The 18,196-nt window shown below is 42.1% G+C and overlaps 1 protein-coding gene across 1 annotated transcript in view; it reads left to right on the forward strand.

Moving 5' to 3' along the window:
- The window catches only part of LOC121605454 (zinc finger protein GLIS1), a 75,551-nt gene extending 57,683 nt beyond the window's left edge, over positions 1–17,868 (forward strand). The window contains exons 5-10 of the mRNA XM_041935365.1: positions 2,186–2,296; positions 5,076–5,217; positions 8,583–8,757; positions 16,378–16,508; positions 17,386–17,541; positions 17,644–17,868. Of these exons, the coding sequence (XP_041791299.1) occupies positions 2,186–2,296; positions 5,076–5,217; positions 8,583–8,757; positions 16,378–16,508; positions 17,386–17,541; positions 17,644–17,780 (852 nt within the window). The 3' untranslated portion in view covers positions 17,781–17,868. The remainder of the gene's footprint in view (positions 1–2,185; positions 2,297–5,075; positions 5,218–8,582; positions 8,758–16,377; positions 16,509–17,385; positions 17,542–17,643) is intronic.
- The last annotated feature ends 328 nt before the right edge of the window (positions 17,869–18,196 follow it).

An 18,196-nucleotide genomic window follows, 5' to 3' on the forward strand; every position in this document is an offset into this window, starting at 1 on the left:
TGTTTTGCTCAAATTATGCACCAAGTACAGTTGAGGAATTTGTTTTTTCTTACTTACAGTTTTCTCTTGTACATTTTAAACTAATTTTTACTCTGATGAACTTTTTCAATACAAAATACACTTTATTATTATCTATACGTTTGAGATAACCACTCCATAATTTAAAATAATATGTGGTCAGTCTCTAAAATAATACGCTTAGCAGCTTCAAACCAACCAGCCAAAAAAGCAGTCATACCTATAGAAATGAAGGACATTATTTTGAATAGGTCTTTGAAGAAGAAAATGCAATACTAAATTTCAAAACTGAATTTAATCAGTTAGTGAAGCCTGTGTTTATATAAATCTAAAATTAAGTTAATGGAAAATGCTCTGTGGTAAATGCTTTGTGTGGCAGCAGTCAGTTTGTTATATATATATATATATATATATATATATATATATATATATAACTGACTGCTGCCACACAAATATATATCAAGAAAGTTTCCAATTCACCACTTTCTGCAAAACTTAAATTGAATGACATATTCATGTATTTGCTGTATTTTTATAATATCTATATTACCAGAATATTTAGCCCCACGTTCCTGTATTGGCTAGCCACCAATGCTTTTGGTACATGTAATATGAATAAAATAAATCATTCAGAACTTTTTCTTAAGTAGAGTCCTGAGTGCGGTCTTGTGTTTTTCTATCAGTTAAAGATTTTCTTCCACCACCCACTCTTTCCACAGTAGGACAAATGATACAGCTAATCTGGGACCCCGATGCTTACGGCTTCACATTAACACCCTGCTAAGACATTCACTGTGCCTGCCCAGCTGACTGCCCTGCCAAAAAACACTTGAGGGGAAATCATTTTCAAGCTTTAATGATATTTATTCTACACAGAAGTTATGTTTGATTTTTTTTTTTTTTTTTTTTTTTACTCAAGGTTCTACACTGTATTGGGTGCGTTGCTTGGCAAAACAAACATGGTGGAGATGAGTGGCACTGTAAGCGCCTTGCAATAACAATGGCTTATTTACAGAGAGGGTCGCGGTATGGAAGCAGAGCTAATAAAGACGCATATCACTTTACACTTTAATGGCCAACTTATATTCCTGAGGATGAAAGAAAAATTGTCGTGAGGGGAAAAATCCCTCAATCAGCTAGCTTACATGCTAGTCATTTTACAGATGTCATGTCTGTTACTCTAATCTTCCTACATCTCCCTCCTTACAACCGGTCTACAGGTCAGCATATACACTGGCCTCCAGACTGATGGTTTAGAGTACCACTACACAGCTTTGATTAAATATTGCTCTTCACTGTTTCACAAACATCCATTATTTTCTTAGTCGTCCAAAAAACAACTAACCATTCCCTACTTCTTCTTCTTCTGGCTTTTCCTCGTTAGGGATCGGCACAGTGGGTCATCTGTATCTATCTCACTGGCAAACTGAGCCCCGCCCAACTTGACATGGAAATCTAATTATGATCCACATATTTGATTTGGCTTAGACTTTTTAAGCTGGATGCCCTTCCTGACACAGCTCTGCCTGTTTTATTCACTTGAGAGTGCAATTAGGAATGCACTGGCTTGTGCATCCCCAGTGGCTGGGGACCTGAAGGACACTCAACATGACAGGAGCAGGTGGGGATTGAACTGCCAAACCTGTGATTGGTAGACTACCCGGCTGTATGTCCTGAGCCACAGCTGCCCCAAATCACTCCCTGCTATGTGTCTTAAATATTAGCTGTGAGTTTTAGATACATCTGCAAGCATTTATATTAACCATGTAGTCCTGGTGATGGCAGAACCGAGAGATGAAATTCATTACTACATTGGGAGAAGAAAAGGAAGATAGATCTACATACAGCACCAAGTGAAACACAACATACACCAGCTTTAAAATCACTAAAAACTACAGGGAGATAATCTGATATTGAAATATTTTATAATGGATCTTTTTCTTTTTTCTTTTTCATGCTTTTTTTCCTCTTCTTCTTACTTCAAATTCTGTCATTCTCAGCTGAAAGGTAGGACTTTAACTTTGCCTTTACTTCAACAGATTTCAAACTTACTGTGTATTCATTTTGGTCACTCACACCCTAATTCCTTGTGACTCTGTCCTTACCGTAAAGTGAATTTAAATGTATTTCACACTCTAAACTGGAAATATCTTCTCTCTCCTTGTAGAAACCATACGCATGTCAAATCCCCGGGTGTACCAAGCGCTACACAGATCCCAGCTCCCTACGTAAACATGTCAAGATCCACTCAGCCAAAGAGCAACAGGTGCGTAGAAAGGTAAGACACCTTCTACAAGAGAGGGATGGAGTGGATTGTTAAAGAGATACAGAAAGTGTGCAAGGTCTTGCAAGTAGTAATTTGTTAGAATGCTGTCACACATTTGTAAGTTCCCTGTTTTTAGTATCAAATAAGAGCAACTGAAAGACAAATGAAATGTCTCTAATTTAAAGCTGACGGTAAATTCATTTACGACTGAATTTTAAAAAGTCACAACAAATCCTAGTGGGCATACATATGTGCATATGAATGGTTTTGCCTGCTTATCATGTAGAGTACACTGCAATGTTTTACTCAAGAGCTACTGTGGACCTTTTCTTAATCAACTTCTAGTATGATTTCAAGTCAATACAGTTAAGTTATAGGTTTTAAAAACAGACCACTTTATGTAATCTCTCCTGTTCTGATGTGCATTATCCACAGATCCACCAAGCTGGTTTAATTGAGGGGTTGTGAGGCCAGCGTGGTAGAGGAGTGTCTTTGAGAATAATTTCCCCTACAATAGATCAGGTCTGACCACATTTCATCGTGTTCATGGTCAAAAGCCTATTCTTTCCCTCACTAGAAGCGGGTAAATAACAGAGAATGGGCTCATTGTTGTGGAAGGGGCTGGATAGTGGCAGGCTGGATGATGTGTTCCTTTGCTTAGCATCGTAAAGGGAAACACATGTGTGCTTGTAGCATTGTTAATAAGCTGCACTGCGGAATACCCCAGTGGCCAGATGTTATGGACAAATGTCAAACAAACGCTCTTACTCCACTCTTGGAGCAGACTGGAGAAAAACTGTTAGGAGTGTCACTGTGGGGAAAACAGAGCCCCAATTACATTTGATGAATGTTTTGCAGGGCATTCATAAGGATCCCCAAGAGGACATGCACATACTGACATACAGTATCTAAGTGTGAAATCACTACGTGGATGATGGCAGCCGTAAAACTGTTGAGCAAAACCTCGCCGAAAAGTTCAATCGTTTTTGATACCACTGGCCAGATAGGTCTTAAAAGATGTATCTCACGCGAAGATAAAGTTATTATCTGTCAACTTGGCTCATTGCTGTCGATGAACTTCTGTAGGAATAATCAGAGGGTACAATAGATTGTTGTGATAATGTTGAAGAATGTTTCCACCCACAGTCCAACCACAAAATCAAAGGTAGAATTGATTTTCATGGTATAACAAAGGGTGTATTTGTGGATGGATGGACAAGATGAGCAGACACAAAGAGACGGACGGACAGGTTTATAGGGTTGGAATGATAATGGGGAAAAAATCTTGGTGAACAACACTGACCTTTTCATTTGTCTTTCAAAGGTACGCTTGTCTTATACTTGTCCAAATGACTCACGGCCACCCTGCCAGGTTTTTATGGCTCTTGGCATAAAGTTATCACTTCTTACTATTATAAACTCCACTGAAAAATTATTGCATGTATTATTCAAGATACTTAATAGTTCATATCACAACATGATGACAAAACATAAACTTGATTTAAAGCTAGCTAACATGTTGATTTCTTGATAAACTGAACCCATATACATTACATATTTGATTCAAATGATTAGGTGCCAGCCATTTGGACCATCTTAAGTTTAAACTCAGCCTAGTTATAATTCAAGTGTTTACCGATTGGAGATTTACGCAATACTGAATAGAAAATGGAATACATGTTCAAAACGTTTTTGCACTGCCCTTTAAATTGAACAATAAAGAGGTAATTGACTATGGTTGATATATCTGGTCTAACACTTGATCATTGTTTGAATGTTTAATGACGATTGTAAAATGGGTAGATTTTAATGGCAATGTTGGTTAGGTTAGTGTAATTGCATATTTGTTCATCATAATTAGGAACATGTCACCCAGGGCAACATTGTGGCTCATTTATGTGTTTTATTAGTTTGTGGAGAACAATGACGGTCTATGGCACAGAAGAATGAACTTTAATCAAATTTTATGAATGAATAGTAGATCTTTTGTAGCAGCTCATTTCCATTGTCATTGTTTGTCCACAAGCTGATGCCATTTGGGTCCTTTGGTAGATTCCCCTTTCTTTACTGTCAGTGTCTTCATTCTGGCACACTGTGCTGTATTACACACTGTTGGTTGAGTGTCTTTCTTTGTACCTGTAGCAGTTCCTGTGCTGAATTTTTATTTTTTTGAAGGTAAATCTCCTGAGTAAAGGAAAGACGTGGTTGTTAGTACAGTCCTGGCGTGTACTTCAGCAACTGCGATGTTTTATTACAGAGAAATCCACTAATGTATACAACAGAGGTCAGCTGTTCTACTGATCCATAAGGCAGATGTCTAATTTCTCCAACTGATACAACTTTCCTTAAGTTTAGGTTACTTCTGTGTGGCGTGTGATGGACCATCCAGCTGAAATGTGTCTTCAGTTGCCCTCATTACTGTTGGCAGTGAGAGAAACAGAAGCAATCTTGCATTGGCTCTCAGTTGGTACAGTGATCACTTACCCACAAATGTCCAAGGCCAATGCATGACTCCAAAAGGATGATCTTTCCTTTGGTTCCCCCTGACTGAGAGTGTATTCTCATTTGCTGGGTTACTGTTTCAGATTAACAGCACAATCACGTTATTGCAAAAAGAGAAAACAAAAGAAACCCCACATATAGTAGGGTCCAACCTACAAATAGACAAAACTGAAGCTGTGTTTTGTTCTCAGGTTGTGTAATCTTGCAAACCAGATGGGGTTCTCTTGAAATGACTCAACATCATTTATCGTAAACATTTTCTGTTTGTTCTTCTATTTGTGATTACCAGCTTCGGCCCTGTCCTCACCTGGAGCAGGACGTACTGAGTGACTGTCTGTCTATGCAGCACCTCCAGAGCTCCACCTCCTCGCAGCACCTCTACAACAGCAAAGACGGTCGTTCTCCTGGACTGGGCCAAGACATCTTCACAGGTGCACACAGGATGCTCCTCTGTCATCTTACACACTGATAATGTAACTGTCCCCCTTATGAGGGCATTAAGTAACCTAATACTTTGTCAGCAGCAACAACTCAGGTCTCTGGTCTCGCTCTCAGTTTACCTTCCATATGTTTGTTCATCAAACTCTCTGCAACATATCTGATAATATGAACACATCATTATGTGGCTGCTTACTTTTAACCTTGAGTGTAGTGAAGAAGCAGACTTCTCTTGGAGAATTCATGTGTCCCCAAGTCATATTTTTGTGTCAGATTGTGGAAACTCTCCACCTCTTCCTCTAAAGACTCACCAAGCTGTCATGTCTTTTGCTGTCAGTCGCTTGAATCCCTGGTCATATTGAGCTGCTTTGAAGATACTATTGTACACTACCCATTTTAATACATTTATATCTTTCTGTATCTGATACATTTTTAATATTTTGACATATGTACATGCTGTTCAAGTTTCTTGTGACACCTTCCATATGTGAAATCACCACAAAACATGCTAGGACATAAATTAATTATGGCGTAGGTTCTTAAAATAAACATTTTTTAATGAGTAATACCACATGCATGCAATACCGTATGTCATGTGACATAGCAGTAGCACAAGCACTGTTCTCTGTGGTTGAGCAATATGAAATATGAATTCAAGAGACTGGCCATGTCTCAAAATAGCGATGGCCAGGGAGTATTTGTTCCAAAACAGAAGAACGGGCCAGCAAGTGCGATATGACTGCCAGAAATGTAACACCTGGCAAAACAATCACAAAGTCATTGTAGGTAATCAACAGCCATGTTGACATTCCTGCAGATGTATTATGGTAATTTTGTGCTTTCAGGCAGTAAAAATCATACTCATGGTGCCTCTGGTAAAACAAAAACAAATTACACCACTATAATCTATCTTTAATTGCTTATACACATGTTTTATCAACCTTTGTAGCTGTTGGACACTAGTTGGCAATTTAAGTATATAAAGAAGTGTTACAACCCTTAGCTTTTGTTTGTTTGGTTTGTCTTTCATAACCATATCATGTGAACCTGTCATCTTGTCATGCAAAGACTGCAAAAACCATTACTAACAGCTACAAACAGAAACTTTTATTCATCACATGAGGGCTTTAAACTTCCATTTTTCTAATTGATGAATTTGACCATCACCAAATGTCAACACTACTTTGGATTGGGAACAAGAGAGAGATAAATAAATTATTATAACAATCTTAAAGACAAGAGAGATGCCCCATGGCTTCCTCAGTTTATGGACACATCTGTCCTTGTTTTCTGCCTGTACCTCATCCAGGCTCCCTGTTGCTCTCTGTTATTGTTGCTGGAACTCCAGTGCACGTTGATGACTGTGAACGCTCAACTTGTCTTTGAATGTCGGACCAGGCCTCTGAGTCTTGGCTTTTTCCCCTTGGCCTCCCTCTGTTTCTGAGTGGATGTTGCTTGCTCTCTTGTTAAATGTTTTAAAGCCCGGAGGAGTCACTTGAGAGCCGACGCCAAAGCGTTCAGGGATGCGGTGTTATTCGAGGCCAGCAAAGATGTTGCAGGTTGGCACGTAGGGTCCCGATTTACATGAGTTTCACTTTGTTCCAGGCCCAATAGGATGCGTGGAAGAGGTGGGGCAGAGTGGGCAGCTGTCCCATCATTAACACTTGTGGAGCAGAAAATGAGTCATGCTTCCAGTCAGAGCTAAACTTGTTTTCCTGTTCGCCGGTTAGAAGCCTGCTCTTATTCACATGGCTGCAGTGAGACTTACGAGAAGCCCCTCTCTGTTTTATAGAGCATAATTAGAGTGTTCTCTGATTAACCAGAGGAAGGACTCATCATCGTTTTAGTGCAGAGGTTTACATGCTCCCGCTGTTATGCTGAATGGCTGATATACCTCTCCGTCTCCCTCTCACACTGTGCTTTCTTCCTGAACTTGACCAGAAATATTTCAGAGTCAATCCACAATATCTTCAGAACATAATCCTTTACTACCCTAAAAGAGTGCCACCAGATCCCCCCTCTTTCTCACCCTCCTCAAGGAACTAGCAAAGAAATTGAGGCAATCACGGCCATTATTTGTCGACTGTTTTGCTGGTCTGGTAGCAGATGTTGAGGCTAAAGGGGAAAACATTTAAGGTCTGTGATTGATGATTTGGGGGTAATGAATCAAGCTTGTAACCATTTCAGAGTGCTGTCAGATCAGGCCTCATGCTTCCACTTGAGAACAGCTGGGTCTGCAAACAGCAAAACCAGGAGCACCGATCTTTTCTCTTCCTTTCATCTCCTCCTGTCTTCTCTGCTCGTCGCTGGTTAACTGCCACAGACAGTCCTCGTGGATGCTGGGAAAAAAATCAGCCAAAAAATAGAGTAGAAAATGGAGACAGCAGATTTATTGTGTTGGGAGAACAAGTGGAGATCAAGACTAACTGTTCTTATCAAGGCGCTGTGTCTACAATGTCTAGGTTTTGACTGAACATTTAGATTTCACTATGATTTGTCAGAAGTCTCTCTGTGGAGCAACATTTTCAGATTAAACCAGTGGAAACTTGTCAAAGGAACTGGTGGAAAGGTCAAATGTATTACAGCAGATTTGTCAGATGATATGTGCAGCTTATAGGCGCAATGCGGTGACAAATTAACAGGGATTTCAGGGACAATGTATTCCAGCAAATATGGCCAGATGAACTACTGGTTCCAGCTTCTCAAATGAAAAGATAATTATTTGTCAGTTTTATATGACAGTAAAAGGAACTCCTTTGGGTTCTGGGCAGTTGGTCTAGGAAAATTAGACATTTCAAGACATAACCTTGGGCTTTGTGAACTCGGATGGGCATTTTTCACTGAAAACCCCCCCCCAAAACATTAATCTATAAACAATGATAATTAGTTGCAGCCCTCGTTAGCTGCGCATTCTGAATAGGAAAAATGAATTAGCACTGAAGCACTGAATGTTAATCACATATAATTCAGAAATACTCATTGATTGAACAGTGAAAGACATTTGGACGCTTTGGAACCAAGTCAGGAAATGATACTACTTTCTTCTGTATTTTTTCTGCATACTTCCAGCTGCATGTAAGACATCTAAAAAAATAACACTGATACAGACCAATTTACATTCTGACCAGCACATGCTGATATCACGATGTAGCCGTAACTGTGAGCATAAGCATGCGCAAACAGGCACATATGCATGCACGCACACACACACACACAAAGCTGTCTGATTGGATGAAGGTTGTCAAAACAAAATCCTGTTGCCATGAAATGGCTTTTAATTTGCTCAAAGGAAATATGGAGCACAGGGCCCTCGAGTTTATTTGGCACATTTACTGAATTAGCTTTGTTTGTCTTTCAGGCCTGTATACTGGCTCCAGCACCCCCCATCACAGCGCCTCAGTGGAGCTCCTCTCCCCTGCACCTAATCCCTCCTCCGCCACCGACCTGCCCTCCCGACAACACCGCCTGGACCAAAGCCTCGGCAGCCCTCACCACCTGTCCCCGCTGGCTGCCATGGAAGGCACAAGAGATGGGTGAGTCCTCTGTGGATGTATAACATGGATGTATTCAGCTGTGGAGATGTGTCATACTTACTCTGACACTCAGGGTCACTGTTAATTGAGGAAAAATCATAAATGTGTCAAAAGGGTGGGAAATATAAACATTAAATCTGGTGAAAGTGTACATTTCCTGATTAATGAGTGGAAAATTCCACCAATAGTCATGTAAGGCTTTGTCACATGACAGACCAAAAATTTGTTCTGACTGGCCTCTGCAGTAAACACAAATATGTGAGGTAAAGTCATGCGACATCGCAGTCTGGTAAGGTCAAACATTTCTAGCTAAAGTAATCAAAACCACTCGATGGATTAAGATGAACAAGAGCATCACCTTCACTGAGAAAAAGGGTCTCAAACAAAACAGAAATCACTGCAGATGACAATACATCATTTCATACATTATCATTTTCACACACTTACATCTAAGTATCCCCATAACTATACAAACACATACAGGTCAGTTGAACTTTCTTCCTCTATTAATCATGCCGATAGTATTATGATCCTCATGCTGATTTTGACCCACTGTGTTTTCATTGGTTTTAACCTATTTAATCATCCTGAATCAATGCAGAACCGCAGGGCGAACCCACTTAGATCATGTTAGGCTAAGCCTCTCAGTCCTGCTGACAAACCTATTTGGCTTTCTCAGTGGAAACAAGCTCAACTCCACAACCCCTAAGACATCCCTCATGGGAAGAGGGGCCATGCTGGTCACCACAGGGTCAACGTGACACATCACCAGCTCTATTTCTGGCACGGGAATCGGTGTTCATAAGGTCCCCTATCTCCACTGGATACGACAGCATCAGTGCAATGACCAAACAGTTTGGCCGCACATGATTCACAATTTAATGAGAGTAAACTGTGAAAACGGCATGATAGGATCATCGCTTTGTGTTTATGTTGTGAGCTGTTTTATCCTCGAATGACAAAAATCGCACACACTGTACACTGTCTGTCTTCCAACTAATCCTCTCTGAAAACAGAAAACATTACCAAGCAGTTCCTGTTGTGCAAATCCACTGGCATCATGTTTTACAGAGGATCATGTACAGCCTTAGACACTTAATTTGTTGAGGGATCATACGACAAATACAAACAATGAACTGCATTAGCTTATACCATCTTAAAAGCATGATGCATCTGCCAGATAATTAGTAAGTGCACCAGTATTGCTACATCTTTCACAAAGAAGAAAATCAGGTTCTATTCAGTCCTGTTTTACATTTCACGAAGAAATGAATTGAGTGTAGTGAGAATACGTTAATTACTGTTCTAAAATAACTACATTTTTACAAAGCCCCCTCTTACATTAGATGCCAGCGAATATCCAAGAATGCATGGAAAACCTGCAGCTCAAAGAAGTGCAGCTGTCTTGCTCAAAGACACTTCAGCAGAAATGAACAACTCTTTTCATATATCTGTGTTGTTCTTTGTTTTGTGTGTGTGTGTGTGTGTGTGAGAGAGAGTGAGAGGCACAGCATGTTTCCTATTAGTGCGGATGATTTCCCCAGAGAGCCAGCAGAGCAGAGTTACAGAGGCTGAGTGTCGTCAGGAGGCACAGTGTGTACTGTACTAAACAATGTGCCGAAAACCAGGGAGGTAGAAAAGGAAAACAGTCTTTTACAGTTTAATAACATTGAGAAAGAGTGGATGGAATCAAGCATCATAAACCCTGTGTAACAAAAGTGATCGTGTTACGTAAACATGCTTTCTTTTAACCCTGCGGCCTGCTCTTTGGGTGTCTGTGTGTGTATATATGCTTTTATGGGAGTATATACAGCATAGGCCTATGACAGAATGAGGTTTGATGGCTTTCTTACTCTAAGGCCCGTGCATGCATTCGTACTGATGTGTGCCTCTATGTGTGGGAGTGTGTGTGAGTGAGAGGAGTTTACATATAGTAATCCAGGAAACACACATGATTGCATGTGATTGGGGTGTGAGGCACAGCAGACTTCCAGCACAAACAGTGCAGCGGGCCGGCGTGGCATAACCGCCTGGATGTAAACGTCGGAGCGCTGCTCAGAGACGTCAGGTCGGCCTGGAAGCATCTGGAAGGTGATGTGTTGTTTCAAGCCTTGAAAGCAGGAGGAGAACACTGTTGAAATTACCTTGCGGTTTCAGTGCCTCTCTCTCGGCGGCATGCACAATTACCAGCGCAAGGAGAGGAATGGAAAGTGAAAAGGACCTGAGTTGAGGATGCCGTAACAGCAGTTACACAGGCAGGGTGACATATTGGATATGAGATGTGGGCTTGTTCCTTTAGGTGCTTGATGAGGAACATCTGAACATTGTGTGTGCATATGTGTGGGTGTATGTGAGTGGTTAGTGGTGCTTACATAAGTAACTTAAATGCCCATCATGCCATATATTTAATATACTGCATTCATCACCCCCCCCCTTTAGCTCCTACGTACTTGTGATGTGATGACAATGCGACATTGAAATTGCAGCAATTTTCAAATTTACAGATTTCATCAAACCAAGATGTTTGACCTAAAACTACTCATGAATGTGCGCACACACACACACACACACACACACACACACACACACACACGCTGTAGCGCCCTATCTGTTCATCACACAGTATGGACGGAGGGTGGGACGAGGAGTCAAAAAGCGAGTTGTGGCAGGGACCTACAGTGCGACTAGCCGGGCATGAAACGTCTACTCACATTTGCCTGACGATGGAGCATTTGATTTACATGTTTAAAGCCTTGAGTATACAGGCTGCTGCCAAAGTCAATATCAGCGCCGCACTTGTTTTTCCCAAACGGTTTAGCAGGACATTAAACATTTTGACAAAATTATCAAACTAACCTGCCTCTAGTGTGGCAGCCTCTGACCTCATAGCTAAATGTGTTTACTCTGGCTCAAATGGGCCATTTAGACTCCTTTTACTTTGTAAATACCAGTGTCATTTTTCTGAAGCTAATATTAAAATATGCCAGTTAAAATACATTTGGCGATCGGCGTGGCACGAGTGCGTGAGTGTGTGTGAGTGTGAGTGTGTGTGTGTGAGTGTGTGTGTGTGTGTGTGTGTGTGTGTGTGTGTATGTAGGGCCTCTCTCATAGAGATGGCTGTTCCACCATGGCGGCCTGTGCTCACAGAGAGATGGGTGGTAAATGTTGTCATTCACTGCTTCAGCCATATGTGGTTATATAATTGCGGAGGGGAGAGTCTACTGCCTTTACCTGTGTATTGATATTAGAGCCCCTCTGCAAATATTAGTCTGAGGTGGTTTGATACCTCAGCAGTGATTGACACGGGCTAATTGAATTAGGATGGCGGCACAGGGCTACATTAAGAGTTCCTGCTCTGAAGGGGGACGTTCACGGCTTGTAACTCTACACTGTCTGTCTTCCAGCCATTATCATTCTACAGTGATCCAGAAAATGAGCGTCAATCTCACAGCCCAAACAAAAACATTTTTGAGGTAGTCGCTCATGGCAGACTGTGGTCAGTCACTCATTTTGTGGTGCTCAGTTGTAAATGTGTAGCCTTCAATTAACCCGTCTACACAAACGGTTAACTCACAGAAAAGATTAAAATGATTTACTGTCAATATTCCTCCAAGACGAATGATGATTAAGGACAGATCCTTTGTGTTAAGGGCACTTATCTTTCTGGGACTAACAGAGGGCTTTCAGGGCCCCAAAAATATCCCGTGCCCTGGCTACACTCTTCACACTGGGGCCTGCGGGCCTGGCTTAGCTTTAGCTTAGCTTTAGCCAGGATGCTGTAGTCTGTCTCTCAAGCACAGCTTTAGCTTGCTAACCAGAACCATAAGTGTTCCCACCAGTCTGTGCCAAAGAAGCCCCTGTCATCCATCAGAGAGGCTTAATGGTTGGCTACAAAGGGGGGGAGATGAGAGGGGAGGCAGAGGGTGTTTGCGAAGAACGTAAGGTCTGTGGAAGACAGGGTCTGATCCCCGCTCCCTGGTGGGACAGTTAGCTGCAGGTGAAAGAAGACGAACGAGGAGCAGAGCAGGACTCCTCATGAATCTTCTTTTGACCCCATCACGCCTCAGTACAAAGAGCCAAGAATCCAAGGGCAGCTTCTCTTTAACACAACAATAGTGCATCAATTTGGAAAAGCGCTTCTGGACAATAGTTTCAGTCAATGTATGTGCATGCATGCCTTAATACAAGTCATTTTGTGTGGACTTGTGTGGCTTCAGGGTCCAGTCCAGGCTGGAAGTCCTTTTCATCCTTTTGTTGCAGCATTTCTGAAATCAGAGTTTAGTCACGAACTTCAGTGCTGAAACAAATCTCATTCCCACACTGACATTTGCTTTCGCATATTACTTACAGAAAAATTCACTGTGTTCTCAGTGAGCAAAGAGTGAGATCTCCTAAACCATGTAGCACATCACTTTAAAAAATGTTGGTATTAACACCTCCACCCAACACCATCTTCATACACACATCACTCTGCTGTAGTAGACAGTACACAAGGGTATTTTACATACCTGTCTACGCTCTCCTTAAACTTTCAACCTTCTTAATATTTATGAAATATAGTCCATCAATCTGACAACCTCACCTTAAAATTCCCTCCAACTCTACCTTCAGGAATCATCAGGTCAACGGTCAAATCACTCTTTCATTGCGGTGGGACAGGAGTGGGTGGCCTGGCTGGAAAAAGTGGAGAGCAGGATGGTCAATGAAGATGAATATCAGGGCAGAGATTAATGTGGCATGTGAAAGATTCTCCTCATACCTCCAGCCTGAGTAGCTAGCAAGCTAGAGACTAGCGAGAGCAGGGCCGGGGGCAGCTGGCAGTGATTAGCTTATGATTCACTTTAGCTGCACATAGAGGCAGCTTGTAAAAATATGAACAGTATAACTGTTTCCTGAGTTTGTGCTGACAGCAGCTCCTGGGGGAATGCTGCTCTCTGCAGGAACACATGGCCACGCACTGGGCCTGTGCCAACCCATGGATTAGCCACGCTCGCTAACGGCTAGCTTCTCCGGTGCTGGACTAACACAAGGTGCCACACAGGCTTCCTCAATTCTGTAGAGGTACACATGGAGGTCAAGTGCAGTCCATATACGGTTAAGCATTTAAATTTGATACCCAGATGAACATGATGAGTAGGAGGCACTCAGACTGAAACCCTCTGAAACCCCCCAATGTATGTAATTCTCCAGCCTGCTGTCACTCCCAAAGGCATTAGTCCCATAGTCCCATTACCTAAATCTGATGTATTGATTTGCTAATCCTGCAGAATTGAAGACTTGGAATCCATTTATACATTATGAGACAGGCAGGCAGAAACAAGACACACAGGTGCAGAAACATGACCTCTCATAGAGACAATAAAAAGAGTACATCAAAGTGTATTTTTTATACACAGTTTCGTTATAACCTCTATTGATAAAGCAGAAACACTGGGAGCCTGAAGCTATGCTCTACAGCTAAGTCAAATGTAAAGTAAATTTAACATTGGCAGGAACTCCTTCGCAGCTTCTTTCACTTGCGTTTGACAGCATTTACCATCTGCCTTCATCATCCCCTCTCTGCCAAATGCCCTGCACAAAGCCACTGCCAGTTACTGAGTGCTGGGTGGGACGTCCCCCACACATGGAGCAGTGGGTCAGATTGTAGGCTCCAGCCAGGCCAGCAGTGAGCAGTCGTCTGAGGGCTCCGCTGCCTCCAGCAGCACTCTGTCATCACATTCATATAGCGCTTAGTGCAAACCATATGCTTCCACAGCACAGCAGCACATAGTAACACAGCAGCAGTTTATGTGTTGGCATTCCTGATATGCAGTCATGAGAGGGTACTAAGTAGCTGTTGAATATTTGGGGGGGCGATTGGCCAGCTCTGTTTTTTAAAAGGCAGGTCTGTTGGCTATCAGTCTGGATTTGAACCAGATTACTGTTCCATTAAGTTAATGTCAAGTGTACAACATTAAGTCATGAAATCAGTGGTCATTTTAAGTTTCTTATTAACTTTCACATTTAACCTTTATGTGTCAGTATAAAAACCAGACTTGGGTCTTACTGCTTCTGGGTAAACTTATTAAAGTGAACTTATGAAGGCAGGGAAAGACACATTAAATATGTCTGACTATGCATAAAGACTGCAAGCAGGGCAACAGCTACCCTTGCTCTGAAGGTAACAAAATCCACCTATCAACACCTCTGTAGCTCACCAATTAACACGCAGTGTGTATGTACAACATACAACATAGTCATCAATGATCTTTAGAGTTGCTGGCAGGCAGACTTTTGTTACCTTCAGACAGAGCCAGGCAAGCTGTTTCCCCTCAGTTTTAGTGTTTGTGCTAAGATAAAGTAACTGTCTCCTGGCTCGAGCTTCACACTGATCATACAAATATAAGAGTCATTTAACAACCTTATCAGCAACAAATCAATTGAGTTTTTCTGAAAATGTCAAACTATTTCTTCATGGTGATTCAATTCAGACGCCATGTTAACATAAATGTTACTTGGTGCAACCCAGTAAGATTGCAGTCGGGACTTTTCTGTAAAAGTGAGTATTTAGACTTGAGACAGGCATGTAAACTTCAAATTTATGTGACATGAGGCATGACTGAGAGATGTTTTACATTTCTGCTGTTTCTACAACAGTGATTTGAGGTGGAATTCCCCTTAAAATGCATGATGTAATTCTCCAAATATTTAGAAATCCCTTGATGTGCACACGTTACACCAAAGACAAAATTAAAAATAACCAACAACCGCCATGATAACGCCGTACTTTTCACGTTAGATGATATGATGTTATACAGAACCTGGTCTCAGATGCTGCTGACAGCTTCTGCACAAACTCATTGAAGCTGCAGAACGTTCATTTCATTCTGCAAGTTTTTGAGGGTGAACCAGTTCAGCTGTGACACTAGATGGTGGAATTACCCATCAGCTGATATGATCATAACATTTCACCATTTGTTTAGCTTCTTTAATCTTGTGATTGTGGTTTTCCCAGTGCACAGAATAACTCTTAAATGCCAAGATTGAAGGAAAACTAGGCAGTACTCTCTATTTAAAGATCTTGAGATTATGCCGCTAATTGTGATTTGAGACTTCAGCATCAGACTTTTCATTTAAATGATCAATATCCACAAAAAGAAGCCGATGTGGAAACCTCAGTTGTTCTCCAGAGTCACAAACATGTCATCTTATTATTTCTCTTTCTCCAAAGTCATGAATGTAAACACTATTGTGCTTTCTTCTCTCTAGGCCACAGAGCCTGGGGTTGCTGCAATGGTGGACTGTGTGTGTGTGTTGGGGGGGGGGGGGGTTGGTTTCACTTGAATGCACACTCTGCTGTTTGTTGACTTAAGATCATAATATGTGGTAGGAGGACGATTACGTGTGGGGAGCCCAAGTTTCCACACGCCTGGAATGTTTCTTCTTCTGTGTGTTTAGGATCACTAGCTGCTCCGCTGGGTTTGTCGGATCATGTGGTTAGCGGGCCAGCATGTAGCTCCGGCTTTGATTGGGATGTCACAATGCATGAAGCATTTTATTGAGAAATTATAAAGACTGTCTAGAAAGTGGATCGAGATGTTTAAATTTCTACTTCACCCACCTTTTCTGTGTCTCGTCCAGGGTGTCAGGTCCCCTCCTGTCCCCTGGGATGAAGGGAACGGGGACGCCTCCTCCTCCTCTGGAGAAACAGCATGGCCACCCTCACCACAAGCCCTACTCTCACTATCACCACCATCAGTCTGCCAACGACGGTACGACTGACCCAGACACATCTGGCTGAATGGAATTTAACTTGTTCAGGAAATCTGTTTTGACTTGAATTTGAAAATGTTCATTGGCGTTTAAATTTAATATCCTGACATTTGTGCTGTTGCAGGTGATTCAGTAACATGTAGCCTGAGTATTACTTTTATACGACTTCCTCTGGGACAATCTAGTGTGTCAGATCACTTGAATATACATAAGAACACCCCTGTGTTCTTTTCCAAACGCTTCCTGTAGCAGCAGACCCACATGAAAGGCCTGAAAGAGAGGAAGTTGTCTCGAAGAGCAGCGATACTGCCCCGTGGCTCTGTCAGAGCATTTTTAGGACAGAGAGAGATTAGAGTCATAGAGGCAGAGTGGGGAAAACCACATGCCGGAAGCCTTTTCCCTGTGCTGAATTAGCCAACAAAATGCTGGCTCATGTGTTCAGCTGTCTCTCAGCACCCTAACATGGCAGGCTCAGCTGTCACTCTCGAGCCTTTTTCCTAATGCTTTAAACACTGTTTTCCCTGTAAAGATCTACACATGGACGTCTCTGTAACCACGCTGTGGTCGGGAGTTGCGTAAAAGCGCTCCAGGAAAGGCTGCTTTCCCATTATCATGACTCCTGTGGTCGATTCTGAGTACAAACTGAGACGATGGGGACAAATGTTACATACTATGGGGCTGGCACAGTTAGCACGAACACAAATATAGCATTGTCATAATTTGAGATCCACATCAAGTTTCAGCTGGATGGAGCGGACGCTTACTGACCTTGTAAACAATCACCCATAGACGCTAGTGGCAGTCGATCAAGTCTGGCTTCTATTTTTCTCCTCTCTTTCTCCTCCCTGCTCATCTACGTCCTCCCTCATTTCCTAGAATACCAAGGCAGCTTTCAGAGCTGCTTCCATTTCGGAGACTCCTACAGGATGGAGCAGACGGTCGGTGGCGTCCACGTCCCTGGAGATTCTCACGCCTACACTTCACATCAACACAATGGCTTCCACATGTCGACTAGCAACACTGGCACTGCAGGTGAGGAGAATTTACCTCGAGCCTGCATACCAGAAGCATAAGAGATCATAAAAGATCACCTGATTGGTTTAATCAAAATGTTAAACTGCTCATGTGTTCCAGGCTTCAGCTTGACCCAGGACCTGCAAGGCAGCACCGGGTGCCAGTTCTCTTCCAGCCCAGAGGAGAGCATTTTCTTCCAGGTGGGGAGCTTTGACCGCAGCCTGAGCCACATGTCCTCCGTCTACACAGAGACATAGAGCAACACTGGAGCAGGGCACGCTTCACCACACCTACTCTACTACTCTGCAGTCCAACTCATTCCACAGCCTCCTCATCACACTTGGATCACCTCTTCTTTACTTCCTGTTTCTTTTTTTTTTCCTTTTTTTTTTAAATACATGATATGGGTCACGCAGCAAATCACAGTAATTTAGAGCTTATTCTGACCTACTTTCCCAGACTGATGGGAAACCAGCAAGATGAAACAGACATAAAAAAAAAAGTTTGGAAGTCAGTTTGTGTAGTTGGGTATGCTGCACTGTGATTGACTTCTTACATAACAGAATGACCATAATGCATAGTACACCTGCCCAATAGTCCAAGTAGGAGCAGTGGTTCATAACCTTTTTGGATTGTGACCCCTTAAAACAAGGATGTGAATCACTTCCACAGA

Source organism: Chelmon rostratus, chromosome 4 (genome assembly GCF_017976325.1).
Source record: "Chelmon rostratus isolate fCheRos1 chromosome 4, fCheRos1.pri, whole genome shotgun sequence".
Taxonomy (NCBI): Eukaryota; Metazoa; Chordata; class Actinopteri; order Chaetodontiformes; family Chaetodontidae; genus Chelmon; species Chelmon rostratus.